This window comes from Oryza sativa, chromosome 4 (assembly GCF_034140825.1).
Source record: "Oryza sativa Japonica Group chromosome 4, ASM3414082v1".
Lineage (NCBI taxonomy): Eukaryota > Viridiplantae > Streptophyta > Magnoliopsida > Poales > Poaceae > Oryza > Oryza sativa.
In genome coordinates, this window is record NC_089038.1 from 19,642,401 (window position 1) to 19,658,369 (window position 15,969).

General features: G+C 46.0%; 2 protein-coding genes across 2 annotated transcripts; both read left to right on the forward strand.

Moving 5' to 3' along the window:
* Nucleotides 1–2,722: 2,722 nt before the first annotated feature.
* Nucleotides 2,723–6,004, forward strand: LOC107280636 (uncharacterized). Its single transcript, XM_026024675.2, has 2 exons — nucleotides 2,723–4,024; nucleotides 5,162–6,004. The coding sequence occupies exons 1-2, from the start codon at nucleotides 2,838–2,840 to the stop codon at nucleotides 5,838–5,840; spliced, it is 1,866 nt and encodes a 621-aa protein (XP_025880460.2). The 5' UTR covers nucleotides 2,723–2,837; the 3' UTR covers nucleotides 5,841–6,004.
* Nucleotides 6,005–12,995: 6,991 nt separating this feature from the next.
* LOC9267337 (uncharacterized) lies at nucleotides 12,996–15,187 on the forward strand. Its single transcript, XM_015779654.3, has 2 exons — nucleotides 12,996–13,904; nucleotides 14,721–15,187. The coding sequence occupies exons 1-2, from the start codon at nucleotides 13,186–13,188 to the stop codon at nucleotides 14,932–14,934; spliced, it is 933 nt and encodes a 310-aa protein (XP_015635140.3). The 5' UTR covers nucleotides 12,996–13,185; the 3' UTR covers nucleotides 14,935–15,187.
* The last annotated feature ends 782 nt before the right edge of the window (nucleotides 15,188–15,969 follow it).

The window sequence follows — 15,969 nt, forward strand, 5'->3', positions numbered from 1 at the left end:
TTTCTGGTCACCCAACAAAGCACTTCAAAAGTTCATACTTCTAGTGCAAAATTGTCCAAAAATATTCAGCATGTGAAAATGATCTCAAGAAAATGATGAGATCATTATAAATCCAAAATCTCTGTTTCTACTCGATAATGTTTTGAGACCCGTTTGGCACTAAAATATCATTACTACGTTGTTTTCCTTGTGTTTCTTCATGGGATGGTTTGGGAGTTTAAGCAAACATCTTAAGCCGATGGGCTGAGAAATTGTCCTCCCAATCAAGGCCTCACAGTGGTAGTATTACTTTTCAAATCAGCAAGCTATATAGGCATCACACATTTTCTTTTTATTTTTTCTAGTCAGTAATGAATATGTATACCAGCCTTACATTACAACAGGATTAACAATAACATTGCATACAAACTCAAAAAGTAGAGGAGAAAAAGAGGAAATTATGGTCGAAATGTACAGGTAGACAACTGGAGAACACAACCAAGTACTGTAGCTATTATGTACTCCCTCCATCCCCTAATATAAGGGATTTTGACATTTTACTTGCACTGTTTGACCATTCATCTTATTGAAAAATTAGAATTATTATTTATTTTATTTTTGACTTACTTTATTATCCAAAGTACTTTAAGTACAACTTCTTATTTTTTATATTTGCATAAATTTTTTTGAATAAAATAAGTGGTCAAACAGTGCAAGCAAAATGTCAAAATCCGGAGCGAGTATCACTCTGCTTGTTTGGCACATATTGACCTAGCGTGGACTAAACCACATGATCAAATTGCGCCTGTACATGATATCATCACCATACTAGTCAAGTATGGACAATAAGAAGCTAACGATGCCATCGATGCTAGCGGCGAAGTGTTTTTTCCCCTAGTTAGTAGTAATTGTTAATGGGTGTTTTTGTAGTCGAGACATCAAGGCGCTTCATCAATGTCTCGACTACCAAAAACATCTTCTCCAAATACTTACCAAGACATCAAAACACAGTAATTAGTAACCAAACCTCTTGTTTATACCAGAGTTTGTTGGAGAAGATAATGATGCTGATATATATACTACATTAGTAAACTTTCAAACGGACATAGTGAGGGAAAAAAATATAATGAATGAAAAAGAAGAGGAATACAAATTAAAATAACATAAGTGAGATAACCTATGAGCTACCATGATCAATGTTTATGACATTTCAAGTATAGTTTCTAATGAATGAATTTAAGGAACAACCATCGATAGTAGACACCATCTCCATCTATTGAGGTTAGGGTTTATAATGTGGCACCAATTTTTGCTGGTGCATGTCTATATATTTTTGAAACCATATGGACAGAAAAAAAATTATTGGTACAACTAGCTATTCTCCTTATATTTCAATTATAAGTTCATAACATTAAATGATAACCTACATTTGCGGTACTATATAATTTTTCCACTATGTTTTGATCGTTGACGGTAGGTGTTGCTTGACCATTCAGAGCAACTTTCCATGCTCCATGTAACCGCTGACAGTCGTGGTAGGATACTTTCTTTTACAGATAAAAGAAAGAAAAACCATACATATATATATATATCATCATTCTAACATTTTTACATAAACAAGACAATAAGTACATCAAATGGCTCTACCGTTTTCCTTGTTTCCTTTACATCTACATATTAATTGTAAAACTATATAATTTTCTCTTTTATTTTTTTAGTCTTCATGAGGGGTCGTTTGACATTGTGTCTCGAACCGACCTCTCATGTTTTAATCATAGTTTAAGCACCATTAATCGTCAATAAGCGCTTAAATCTATTTTTTCCTACCTTTTATGATCCTCACATTTATATTTTCATGCAAACACGATAGTGAAAGGTTAACACATTAACCGGCTCTACTTTCCACGTTTCTATCACAATTTCTTATTAAATGCTAACCACATTTGTAAAACTATAGTATAACTTTCTCTTTTATTGCTAACCGTGTAAACGGTTACTTGACCATGTGTCCTTTTTCGGTGTTTCTTGATATAACCGTTAACGGTCAACTATGTGCCCAATATCCAATTTAGAGGAGTTTCTAGCTATAGCAGCTTCGACATATTCTCACCTAGATTATGAGAAGTTGTACCTATAGAATCCAGAAAATAAATTAGAAGTTAAAAAAACCAGCTACCAACCAACTGCTTTTCAGAATCTTAAAGCCTCATCGGTTACCCATATCCCCCAAAAAGCTAAAACGACTTATTAGGAAATAAAAATTATTAATTTATAAGTAAAACTTGTATATATTTGTTCGTAGCGACTTAAAAGTTAGTGTAAAAAGAAATTATGTCGAAAATATCTTAAAATTAGCTTCAAATCAATTTTTTGCTTTTGTTTTGGCTTATTAGTTTAACCGATAAGGATCTTATACTCCCATTATTTGGCTGATTTGAGAAATCAAACGAAACGTCATATTTACAAATAAAAAATAATTTATTAATAAAATTTTTATAGACGTGTTCTTAATGATCTAAAAGCAAATACTGAAAATAAATATCAAAACCAACTCTAAATTAAATATTAAAAATTCAAATTTCGATTAATAAGTATAAGCATAATAAAAAAAATTGAGGCCGTTACTTTCTCAAACATAGGCAAAATATCTCGATAGGCCATTTCCCGCACCTCTTCATGATTCCCAAATTTATTTTACCACCATCACGATATAAGTATTGGTTTTAACCGACCTTCAGGCTTCAGCCCGGCAAGGACGAGCGGATTGTATCTCTGCAAGTCTGCATCACGCGACCAAAAATAAACCCGCGGAGAAAAGAAAAAAAAAACACAGAGAGAGAGAGAGAGAGAGAGGAGACATGGGAGAGGAGAAGGGAGAGAGAGTAGAGAGACGGGAAGCGATGGCGGCGGCGGCGGAGGAGGAGGAGCCCGAGCAGGTGCCCATGGTGTTGGTGGCGCCGGGGAAGCTGGTGACCCCCGAGCAGTTTCAGCGAGCCCGAGCCCTACCGCGCCAGCTGGCGGCGGTGGCGGCGTCCCCGCGGCAACCGCGCCCGCTCGCCATGCAGCAGCAGCAGCAGCAGATGTCGCAGTCGATGATCTTCGGGCGGCCGTCCGCGCCGGCGCCGACGACGCTGCAGGGGTTCGGGTTCGGGCGCGGCGCAGGCCCTGGTGCGGCGGCGGTGGCGGCGCGTTCGGCGCCGAGGGGGATGGGGATGGCGGCGGGGCCGCGTCTCGCCATGCAGCAGTCGACGACAACGACGATGATGCAGCAGCAGAAGGGATTCGGGTTCAGCGGCGCTGGACCAGCGGCGGTGGCGCCTTCGCCGCGCGGGATGACGATGGCTGTGGGGCCGCGTCTCGCCGCGCAGCAGAAGCAGAGGCAGCCTACCCTCGCGCCGCCGCCGCCGCCGCAGCAGAATCAGGGCTTCAGCGGGGCCGGGGCTGGGGCGATGGGGGTGCCTTCGCCGCAGGGGATGGCGGTGGGAACGCGTCTCGCCATGCAGCAGCAGCAGCCGTCCATGATCCCCGCGCCGCCGACGATGACCACGCAGAAGCAGCAAGGAATGGTGTTCGGCGGTGGCGCAGCGGGAGCGGGGTTAGCGCCTCCTTCGCCGCGGGGGACGCCAATGGCGACGGGGCCGCGTCTCCTCATGCAGCAGCAGCAGCCGTCGACGATCCTCGCGCCGCCGCCGCCGACGCCGACGCGGCAGAAACAGCAGGGAATCGTGTTCGGCGGTGGCGCAGCAGCGGGGGTGGCGCCTCCTCCTTCGCTGCGGGGGATGCCGATGGCGTCTGGGCCGCGTCCCGCTAGGCAGCCGCAGCGCAAGCGGAAGCAGCGGACCCTCGCGCCGCCGCAGCAGAAGAATCAGGGCATCGGCGTGTCCGGGGCCGCGGCTGGAGCTGGAGCTGCGCCCGTGTCTTCTCCGCCGAGCGGGATGTTGGCGGCGGTGGAGATGGCGTTGGGGGATATGGCGGAGGACGCTCGGAAGGCGTGCAACCCGGACATCACGACGCCGTTCGCCTCCGTCGAGGACGCCATCAGCAGGTACGCGTGCTTCCCCTTCGCCGATCAATCTCCCTCCTCCTCCTCCTCCTCCTCCTCCTCCTCCTCCCGTCTCCGCCTCACTTTCTCTTCGTAGCGTTAAACTTTTTCTGCTGGTTTTTTTTATTAGTTCTTCTTCGCCGCGGTGAACAGCACCGAGATTGATCGCTGGTTCCTAGTTGCGATCGACTTGCGTTTGCAAGGTTTCGTCCGTGTTTTAGGGGATTCGGGCTTGTATGTTTAAGTTTTTTGGTGCAGCGAATCTGAATATCTGATCATTCGTTAGATGTTACATTCTCTGAAGAGGGGTTTATTCAGAGGATTTGAGTCGACGCCAAACTTCTAGTGCTTGCAAATCAATCCATGAACAATTTTAACGAAAAAAACATTGAGGAGTTTCAGAATTGTTCGCTGGGTTAGTTCATTAAAACAGGGAAAAGGGCACGATCAGCAACTTTGATTTTTCGGTTTCATCGTGTTCTGACGAAATGCTTTGGAATCTAATGTTTGGCTAACTTCATTGTGAGAATAATCCATTTTGAATTAACAGGGACATTGATCCTTGATTAATAATACTGAATAGGTGTTTTGGTTACGATCAATTTCTGATAGTATAATTTCTATCACCACACATTAGAACATACAGTATGTGATTTGAAACCAATGTTTCAGCATATAAATTTCTGTTGTCTCTGTTAGAATTGTGGCATGCTAATTAATCTTTACCCGTCTGATCACCAAAACTGTTTTTATCTTCTTTCGTTCATGTCTGCATTGTCAATAATGATGATGTAGCACACAATTCTTAACACTTGTCCAAGACTGATGCCATCATAGTGTCATGTATGTATGTTCACCGCATGGTATCCCAAATTCCCAATGATTCAGTGAAATTCATATCAATACATATAAGATTGATGCTGTCATATATGTATGTATGTTCACACTTTTGATGAAAGAAAACACTGAAATTCATATCAAGTATTGCTGCCAATCTCTGAATTCTGTATTGGGCCAAGAAGTTTCTTATGCGCAGTTGCTTTCATCCAGCTAACTACACTGAAAAAAAAAAGAATCATATACAGTGAGTATGTGTACAGTAACTATGTTGTTCATGGACTGTTTTAATTTGCCCCGCAGGCTGCTTCCATACAACGTGTACGCGGAGTACGAGGAGGACGAGATCTACGTCGAGGACCAGCCGCCGGCGAAGGACAAGTCGAGCGTGCAGGAGTGGGATGACGACCGCGAAGCCGAGGTGATCCGCATGGCGGAGGAGTTCGAGAAGCTGGTGCTGACCTACAACGTCGCCGTCCGGAAGTCCGGCGCCGGCGCCGCCCGCGGCGAGGAGCGGCTCATGGTGGAGAACCTCCTGCTCGCCGACGAGCAGCGCAAGTCGGAGCACGTCAGCGCCCTCGTCCGGCAGCAGCAGCAGCAGCTGGTGGCGCTGCAGAAGCAGCAGCAGCAGCAGGAGGAGGCGGCGCTGCAGCGGCAACGGATGCAGCAGCAGCAAGCCCTGCAGCGGCGGCAACTCTTCCTGGAGCAGCAGCAGCAGCAAGCAGCGCTGCAGCAGCAGCTCATGCTAGAGCAGCAGCAGCAGCAACAGATGATGGCAGCGCTGCAACAGCAGCAGCTGGCGATCTTGTTCCACGACCAGCCGCAGCAACCGGAGCCGCTGGGGCCGGCGTACTGGCTGGCGCCCGTGCATGCCGTGCCGCCGCCGCCGCAGCAGCAGCAACAACCGGAGGAGGGGCAGGCGGGTGGCGCGGCCACCGAGATGGCGCCGCAGCCGTTGAGGGAGCTTCGTGATTCGTGCTAGACAATGATCTGATCGAGCATGCGCGATCGTTTTTGTTGGCTTCGTGACTCTTTTTTGGTCCATATATAGATAGAGCTGAGCAGTGGCATTTGGCATGTGAATTGTGAACCTGATTCTTCGATTGACAAAGACCCAAGTTTTGGTTTATGAAATCTTTGAACTAATGTGGCTTGAAATTTCAGAATTTGTTCCGGGAGAGATAATCCTCTTGTTCAAGTTCCATCAGATGGGGACACGAACGAGGGCGCCGCACCCACCCCCACCCGCTGCCGACAACAAGAGGTACGTACGTGCCTTGTTGCTCTGTCTCTCATCTTGCTACCATCTTAATTTCGTCCAAGATTGAATAAATTGATCTCTCGTTTCGTTATTACTACTCCTGCGAGTCCGAGAAAAGATGATGCACTCTACGACTCGATCGCCACGCGCGAGAGTCCTAAACCGAACCTATGGCTACCTTACGATAACGGCTCTGTTTCTTCGATTAATTAACCACCTACTACTACTACTACTACTACTCGATCTAGTATATAAGTACCGCACCTGCGCCTCTTGCAAATCGATCTGCAACCACGAGATACGGCTTTCAATTACAAGAGAAATCCATGGACCACACCAAGGAATTCATCGACGAGCTCCACAAGCCCTTGACGGCAGAAGCGAAGGCGCGTATGGTGGCAGACGGGAAGAAGAAGGTTCAGCTTCAAGAAAAACAAGAGGACGGCACTGCGCTTCGTCAGGGGAGTCGTCTTTCGGCTACCGACCTCATCCGGTACACCCTCATGGGCATCCGATTTGCGTTCACGGCGGCGGATGCACTACTACCACTATACACAGATGCAGATGGTGCCCGAGCTTACAGGAACTACTTTTGGCGTGTTTTACAATTGTTTTCACTATTTTTTCATTGCTATCATTATTCTAGCTAGCTATATGGGTATTTAAGTCAGTCTTGATGGCTTAATCCAATAATATCGTTTTGTTTTTTTAAGTTCTAATAGGTCCTTTATTGTTTGTAAGATCAAAGCTTTACTTTAATAAATATTTGAAGTATATTTTGTCCTATATGGTAGTACCGTTTTATGCATATTTGTTTTTTTATGCATATGTGTGGTTGTCTTTTCCCGTTACGATCATTGATCATCGTGGGAAAAAAAATATTTTCGTTTCCCTGGTTACGATTTCTATTGTAATTTTTTTCGCTCTATCAATAGAACTTCGCACCGTCTCGTACTGAGTCGTTATAAAAAAAATTGTGGAGTTGGCTGTTTCGTTGTTCAACAATGAGCTGTGTAGAAACAATTAGTTAGGAATTTTTAGAGGTACTAGTTGAGTGCTCGTGCCTTGCTACGGGACAAAAGTATGTATCCATTTTAAGTCATCGAGTAAAATAATGTTAAGTAATCATTAAGTGTAAATTATAACAAAACCTTAATATAGCCCCACATTCAAAGAGACCACTCGATCTCCACACGCTTAACCTAAAAAAATCATGTTTATGTACTGTTGCAAAATTGATAAGAAACGTAAAAAAACAATGTATACCTTTTATATTGCCCTTGCATTATATCGATCACAATACATTTTAAGAACTATCAACCATCTGAAACCATTGAAAATTTAAAGCTCCTCGCAACCCTAAGAACCTCTATCCATAATAGCACAAGGGGATAGAATGGCATATAAACTTGCAGGTTTCCCTTACAGGAAGGAAGCGTATTTTTTTGCACTGCTGCTTCCCTTTGCCGATAGCCATCACAGGTCACCGATAGCAACCGCCCACCATGTGTTCTCCTTATGGGCCTCCTCTGCCTTTGCCTCCTCTTCCTCCACCTCGGCAAGGCACTTGGGTTTGTTTGCCCCAAGGGTAGCAGGTTTGTGCCTTCTGCAGGTGCTCCCCATCCTCAGCATAACTTGACTGCACTTGTTGAAAGGCAAAGCAAGAGGGTTATGTTCCATTCATGTCCTCACCATTCATCCACTATTGCAAGCGATTTGTGAAGTAAACAACAAATTCAGGTAGGATGCTTTAAAACACACTCCAATCATTTTTAAACGAGTGACTTGGATCAGTCCAATAAATCAACAACCCATAGGTGACGCAACAGAAACTAATATGCAAGTACCATCACCGATTGTTTTCTCAAACCAGTGCGCAACCTGCAGAAAAGTAAAAATTTGAAATTTATCTTAGGTGTCCGCATATTTACTTACCAATATTTCAAAAATTTGAACAATTCAACTCATCTAGGCGGGGGAGGGAGGAGGTGGTGGGTGGCGGCGGTGTCTAATTTGAAATTTTGAATACACAATAATTTGTAAAAAGAATATGATTGGAAGTTCTTAAGATAGTTCAAACACCAGTCAGTTGTTCATGCTATGCAATATAATGAATAGTCACCATTTATCTTTAAAATACTCTACAAAAGGCTGAAATGCCCCCATGAACCTTTGCTTTAACTGATAACAGTAGTGACTCAGGTAGAGTGCTTCTTTTTGCAAGTTCTTCAAATTACTGCGCCTAAGACGACGGCGCCAAGCTGATCTAGATCAGCTACGGCACTTGAGCTTGTCAATGAAGAAACCTTTAGAATGGTACCGACCAACTATGGGCTTCTCAATGTTTTGTATAACTGCTAGACAACTCACTCATACCAGGGTCTTTATTCTAGATGTGCAGCAAGAAATTATTAGAACAAAGCTTAATATTGCAGTCCAAAAAGGTACTTACCTGTGTACCACCATGATATGAAAATCCTTGCGCTGCAAACATAATACAGAGGAACATTGTTAAAATCTACAATAACGCATCCATTGTTAAGATATACAAACACAGGATGCATCGGTGTTAAAATTGAGTACTCTACAAAGGGACTCAAATAATTGTTTACCAGATAACATATTTGTGTTTGAATCATGTACAAATGACATCGCCAGTTCTCAACAAATTAAAGTAAGGATTCTAGCCCTAGCACTTGGGGAAAGCATGCACAGAACAGATTGTAATCACTCCCAAGTCTCAACTTTAAGGAAGCCAATGTTTATGTAAATACATAATGTATTAAAGACATTTTCCCTGGATTACATCTAGCATTCTGGCAAAAGGGACTAAAATATTCAGTTGGATGACTAATAAGAACAAACATTTTCAGTGCTGTAAGCAGAAATCCTTTGGTAGTAATATAGATATGCTGGCACGATATCTTACTTTTCAAAACAGTGACAAAAGATTTAATCTGAGATAAGGATATGCTGATATACAGAGCTCTAAAACAATCAAAGAGAAAAAAAAGGAGATCACTCAGCTAACACCTCCCTTTTGCCTTCAAAGAGGTGGAGAAATAAAGTAATAAAATGCTGCAGGAAAACAAAGCCACTATACTCTGGCCGAGTTTAGATCCAAACTTTTTCTTCAAACTTCCAACTTTTCCACCACATCAAAACTTTCCTACACACACAAACTTTCAACTTTTCCGTCACATCGTTCCAATTTCAACCAAACTTCCAATTTTAGCATAAACTAAACACACCCTCTTATCTTTTTTGTTCATGTGAAGAAGGGATTAGGCCATTAGGGAAAGTCAGAAAGAGATAAATTGGTGGCAAATAAACTTACTCAGATTTAACATGAAAATAAACCAAAGAAACATTTTGCCAAACCATATGCTATTAGCAAAATTGCTCTAAGATATCAGCATTGCACACGTATGTCTCAGATGTTTAGGTAAATATCCAAACTTATCCCCTATAACATGCAGTGATACAGGCAAACATGCAGAAGCCAAATATTTCGAAGCCATTTACTTACAGAAAATCAGCCAACCGGTTTGCAAGCAAATTTCTACTGCTCTACTGTCACTCCAATGCATCAGTTATCAATTCAATCTGAAATACGTGCAGCATGAGCATAACTTGATGAACAATATATAGGATGGATAATTTGCAGCCTATCAGTTGCTTCCCATTGTTTATTTCATATGTAGCAGATGTAGAAAAAGGAGGTAGGGGTGACAACAGCACAAGAAAATTTTGGAGCAGTCGAACACAGCAGCAATGACTAATAAGATGGACTCACAGTCATGGTGCCGACTCTCTTCCTGCTCTATGCTCTGGAACTGCCTAATTTACCTGAACAAAAGAAGAGGAATCAACAAAGAGAAATCTATTAAGCATAAAAGATACCGAATTGTGGCGGAGGGGATGGCGAGGAACGACACACCGGCCAGCAGCCCATTTTCAGGCAGAGGATTCAGATCGAGCGTCAGCGGTCGGACTTGGAGATGGATGATTTGCCTGATTGCCAGGACACATTAATTGCATCCTTTCAATCTAGCCGCGTGCGCAAAAATGGTAAAACCTCACCGCTTCCCACTCAAGGCTGCCTCCTCCATCGTTACCGACCAGATCAATGGAGCAACGGTGGTGACGATCAGGGAGGTGCGGCGTGGATGCCGCGAGCGGTCGGTTGTGGCGTCGGCGACGAACTCCACTCGTGGCCTCGTGGGCGTAGGGCACAGCAAAAATGGCGACGATGCCCTGATGCGGCGGCGGCGGCTGGTGATCTGTGGGGTTGAGGGAAAACCGGGCGAGAGGGAGGGAGTTACGACTTACGCGGTGGCGAAGTGAGGGGAGGAAGAGGCGCTCTCGATGCGGAGGGAGAGAAGCGATCTGACATGTTGAATTTGACGATCCACGGCTCACATTCCGCGTGTTTGCGATTGGCTTCTAAGTAGTATAGATATAGAAGTGTACTGTGTAAGCACTTCTCTTTTTTCAAAATAAAATTTCTAAGAAAATAATTCCCCACATGTCGAGCCGTTACGGTATGGAAACAGGCACGGGCAAATACAAATCCTCCATGGAATCTGAATCCGAATCTGAGCCGTTATACTCCATCCGTATTATAAGATATTTTAATCTTGCTTCAAATTTAACCCAAGATAAATTTATTGTGAAAATATATTCAAATATTGATATAGTATTATAAACATTACTCTATTTCTCTATAAATTTAGTCAAAAATATTTTATAATCTGCAACGGAGAGAGTAGTAGTAGATTATAAAGGATAGGTGAAGTAGATTAGGGTGTGTTCGGACACCCCTTTTTCCAACAATTCTCTCCCGTTTTCCGTGCGCACGTTTTTCAAATTGCTAAACGATATGTTTTTTTTGAAAAGTTTCTATATGAAAGTTGCTTAAAAAATCAAATTAATCCATTTTTTAAAAAAAATTAGCTAATACTTAATTAATCACGCGCTAATGGATCGCTCCATTTTTCGTGCGGAGGGTTCCGATTGGGAACAGGTAATAGCTAACCGAAAAGGCTAGTTAGCGCACGCGGTGCCAACGCGCATTTCCGGCCCACGCGGCCCACGCGTGCGCTCTCCTTTTTTTCGTTGTTTCTTTCTCTCCTTATTTCGCTGTTTCTTTCTCTCTCTTTTTCCGCTGTTCCTATCGTACCGTACGGTAACATAATTAGTTTAGATTAGTTTTTTTACTAGTGATTAGTTTACTAGTAATTTTTAAATCTTAACTTTAAAATTTTTAAATCTTAACTTTTAAATTTTAAAATTTGGACTTGAAAGTTTTTAAATCTCGAGTTGAAAGTTTTTGAATCTCGAGTTAAAAGTTTTCAAATCTCGAGTTGAAAATTTTCAAATCTCAAGTTGAAAGTTTTCAAATTTTTCACATCTGGACTTGAAAGTTTTTGAATCTCAAGTTGAAAGTTTTCGAATCTGAGTTGAAAGTTTTCAAATCCGAGTGGAAAGTTTTCAAAATTTGACTTTAAAATTTAAATCTTAAATCAAAAGTTTTCAAATCTGACTTAAAAATTTTCAATTTGTTAGTAAAAAAATCTCCCCATAAAAGAAAAAAAATCTTAAGAATGTTCCCTAATTACTCGTCATTAGTGTTAAGTAATACAATATAGTAGTTAGGGAGGTAATCCTATAAAGTAGTTAGGGAGGTGCTCGCTGCTGACGCGCACGTGCCAGCTAACAGCACCCATAGCTAACACACCCTGAGAGCATCCCCAGCAGCTTATCTAAATTTCTTCCTCCATGTTGTTATTTGGATGATCCTCCAAAAAGATTCTCACTCCATATTTCTCTTTACTCCAGCAGATAATCTATATTACATCCTTCATCCTATATTTTACAATTATCTTTCAACTGCCATATATTTGAAATTAATTTCTCTCTTCTACCTCTCCTTTCTCAACACTTCTTCTCTCTTCACTCCTCTTCTCTCTTCTCTCTCTTCTACCAGGTAGGGGGCGGCCGACGGGCGGAGGCAGGGGGCGGGTGGGCGTAGGCGCAGGCGGAGGGGGGCGGGCAGGCGCAGGCGAGGGCGGAAGCGGGCGGCGGGCGCAGGCGGAGGCGGATGCGGCGGTCGGCGGTTGGCGGAGGCAAGCGGAGGCGGATGCGACGGGCGGATGCGGCGGTCGGATCCCGCCGCCCCCCAGACGCCAAGCGTCGCCATCCCTGCCGCCCTTGGCTGTCGATCCAGTCGCCGCCTGTCTCACTCGCTGCGCCGTCGTCGCCCACAGCCGCCGCCTTGGCCGCCGGCCACCTCCTCCTTCCCCCACCACCATCGCCGCCTCCTGCTACGTCGGCAGCGATGTTGCACGCCACCCCACTGCCGCGCCAAGTGAAGAGGGAGGACAGGGACGTGCAACGGCGGCCGGCGAAGGTGGGATCGATCCGGACGGGGGCGGGAAAACTGGATGGCGTGAGGAGAGAGAAACACCAAATCCTGTTTTGGCGGATGTCTATTTTTGGAGGATGTTTTGGAGTGTCTGCTGGAGCCTCTTTTTTTGCTTCCATACGCCAGAGCTGCTGGGGATGCTCTAAGGTCGTAGAGTCCGGAAACCACAGGTCTCAGGGATGCCGTGTGGCGTTGCGGCCCATTGGAGGCCCAAGCGGGCCGAATCGGCCTATCAGCCTTGCCAGGTAGTTGCTGGACCTGATGGGCTCGGGCGTCCGGTGGTTTTTCCCTGTCGGCTCGGCTACTTAAAGCGAGTCCAGTGGAGCACAGAAAGTCCTGCACCCAAAGCAAACTCCTGCTTCCCAATTCGCACAGCCCAGCCAGCCCAAGGATGATGGCGCGATGTCTCCCCCGACTTCTCCGCTGGGTCCTCGCCTTCGCTGCGATTTGGAGCCAGCTGCTCCTCATCTACGTCACCTTCTTCGGGTTCACACATGTTATTTTGGTCTGGATCCGCATCGTCCGCATCGGCGTTGCCGCCGCCGTGGCGGCCTTCGTCCTCACCTATTTCCGCTGAGCGGAGGCGCCGGCGCCGGCGGCGGCTTCCTCCACGGCGCGCCGCCGGGCTCACCGCGGGGGATGGCGGTGGGAACGCGTCTCGCCGTGCAGCAGCAGCAGCCGACGAAGACGCAGCAGCAGAGGCAGCGGGGAATCGGATGCGGCGGCGCTGATGCAGCGGGGGTGGCGCCTCCTCCTTCGCCGCGGGGGATGCCGATGGCGCCGGGGCCGCGTCTCGCCATCGACCAGCAGCCGTCGACGATCCTCGCACCTTCTCCGACGACCACACTGCAGAAGCAGCAGGGGATCGGGTTCGGCGGCGCTGCAGCAGCGGTGGCGCCTCCTCCTTCGCCGCGGGGGATGCCGATGGCGCCGGGGCCGCGTCTCGCCATCCAGCCGCCGTCGACGATCCTCGCGCCTCCGACGACCACACTGCAGAAGCAGCAGGGGATCGGGTTCGGTGGCGCTGCAGCGGGTGTGGCGCCTCCTCCTTCGCCGCCGGGGATGTCGATGGTGGCGGGCCCGCGTCCCGCCAGGCAGCACAAGCGGAAGCAGCCGAACGTCGCGCCGCTGCAGCAGAAGATTCAGGGCTTCGGCGGGGCCGGGGCTGGAGCTGGACCGGCCCCGGTGTCTTCCTCGGCGCGCGCGATGGCGGAGAAGGCCGCAGCTGCAGACCCGGAGGAGGAGGCGCGAGCGAGGGAGCGCGCGGCAGCGGAGCAGATCGCGTACGAGGACGCGCGGAAGGCATGCAACCCGGACTTCACGACGCAGTTCGCCTCCGTCGAGGACGCCATCAGCAGGTACGCGTGCTTCCCCTGCTCCGATCAATCTCCTCTTCCTCCTCCATCTCCCGTCTCTCCGCCGCGCGCCGCCTCGTTGCTTTTCTCCTGTTTTTTTTTTTTTTGGATTAGTTCCTCGCTGCGGTGAACAACACCCAAATTGATCGCTGTCGAGTTGCGTTTGCAAGATTTCGTCCGTGTTTTAGGGGGATTCGCGATTGTTTAAGGTTTTCGGTGCGGCGAATCTGAATTTCTGATCATTCCTGTACTGCACACGATTCGTTAGATATTACATTCTCCGAAGAAGCGTTTCTTCGGAGGAATTGGATCGACGACAGCCAAACTTCTAGTGCTTGCAAATCAATCCACGAACAATTTTAACGCAAAAAACATTGAGGAGTTTCAGAATTGTTCGCTGGGTTTGTTCATTAATCTCCCGGTGATGGATGAACGGGGAAAAGGGCACGATCGGCAACTTTGATTTTTCCGTTTCATCGTGTGTTCTGACGAAATGCTTTGGAACCTAATGTTTGGCTAACTTCATTGAGAACAATGCATTTTGCATTAACAGGGACATTGATCCTTGATTAATAATGCTGATTAGGTGTTTTGGTTATGATCAATTTCAGATAGTATAATTTCTGTCACCGCACATTAGAACATACTGTATGTGATTTGAAACCAATGTTAAGTTTCAGCATATAAACTTCTGCTGTCTCTGTTAGGATTATGACGTTGCTAATTATGCGCCGTTGCTTTCATCCAGCTAACTACACTGAAAAAAAAAACCATATACAGTGACTATGCTGTTCATGGACTGATTTGATTTGCCCGCAGGCTGCTTCGGAACGAGGAGGACGTGGTCTACGTGGAGAAGCTGGTGCTGGCCTTCAACGTCGCCGTCCGGAAGTCCGGCGCCGGCGCCGCCCGCGCCGAGGAGCGGCTCATGGTGGAGAACCTCCTGCTCGCCGACGAGCAGCGGCAGTCGGAGCACGTCAGCGCCCTCGTCCGGCAGCAGCAGCTGGTGGCGCTGCACCTCATGCTAGCGTAACAGCAACAGATGATGGCGCCGCGCAGCCGTTGAGTTCAGGGAGTAGCACAGTACGTTGCTAGAGCTTTGTGATTCGTGATAGACATTGACCGACCTGATTCCTTGCCATGCGCGATCGTTCTTCGTGTCTCTGTTTTGATCGATAGCGAGTGAGATTGTGCATTGGCCTGATCCGTGGCTTTGTGCATTTGGCATGTGAATTGTGAACTTGATTCTTCGATTGACAAGACCGAAGTTAGTTTGGTTTATGAAATCTTTGAACTGGTGCTGGAGCCTGGAGGCAAGAGCTGGCGCTGGAGTGACGCGGATGACGCACGATGCGGACACGAGTGACGTAACGACGGATGAAAATGATTTGTGACATGGGTAAAATTGTTACTTTTTTTTTAAAGCAGGGATAGATTACAAACCAAAAGTCTGCTGGCTGCAGCCCGCATTGGTAAAATAGTCAATTGATGCTCATTGTCGTTCTATTGTTTTTTTCTTTTTAAATTTGATTTTACAAAACTACCTGATTGATAGGTAGATAGTAATAGTAATGCAGCTACAGGGAATTGGAGTCTATGCTGAACATATTGCATACATTTACGTAACAAAAAATTGAACAAGCACTGCCTAGAAAAAATACATCAAAAACAATACTATCACATGAAACAATATATAATATATATAATGAATATTTGTTAAACTAAAGCTTGGTCCTACAAACAAAGGACCAATTGAAAAAAGTATAGAACTTAAAAGATGACATTACTCAAAATCAATCCATCAAGACGAGTAGTCCTTGAGTTTACCTAGAATAAGGCCAATGATGAGAATATAGTGAGAACATGTGAAAAGATTGCAGAAAAGATCGTCTGTTCCTCGATGCTCGGCCATTAACTGTAAGGCCATTCACACTGCGCCGCGGAATCAGCAGGGGCTTTCTACCTCCACGTAAGCAAACCACGCTCAAAGCTACTCGGCTCACAATGCATGGCAGCATGGGTATCTAAAGTGGGCCCACCAAGTAATGCTTTTTCCCTACTTTTCTGG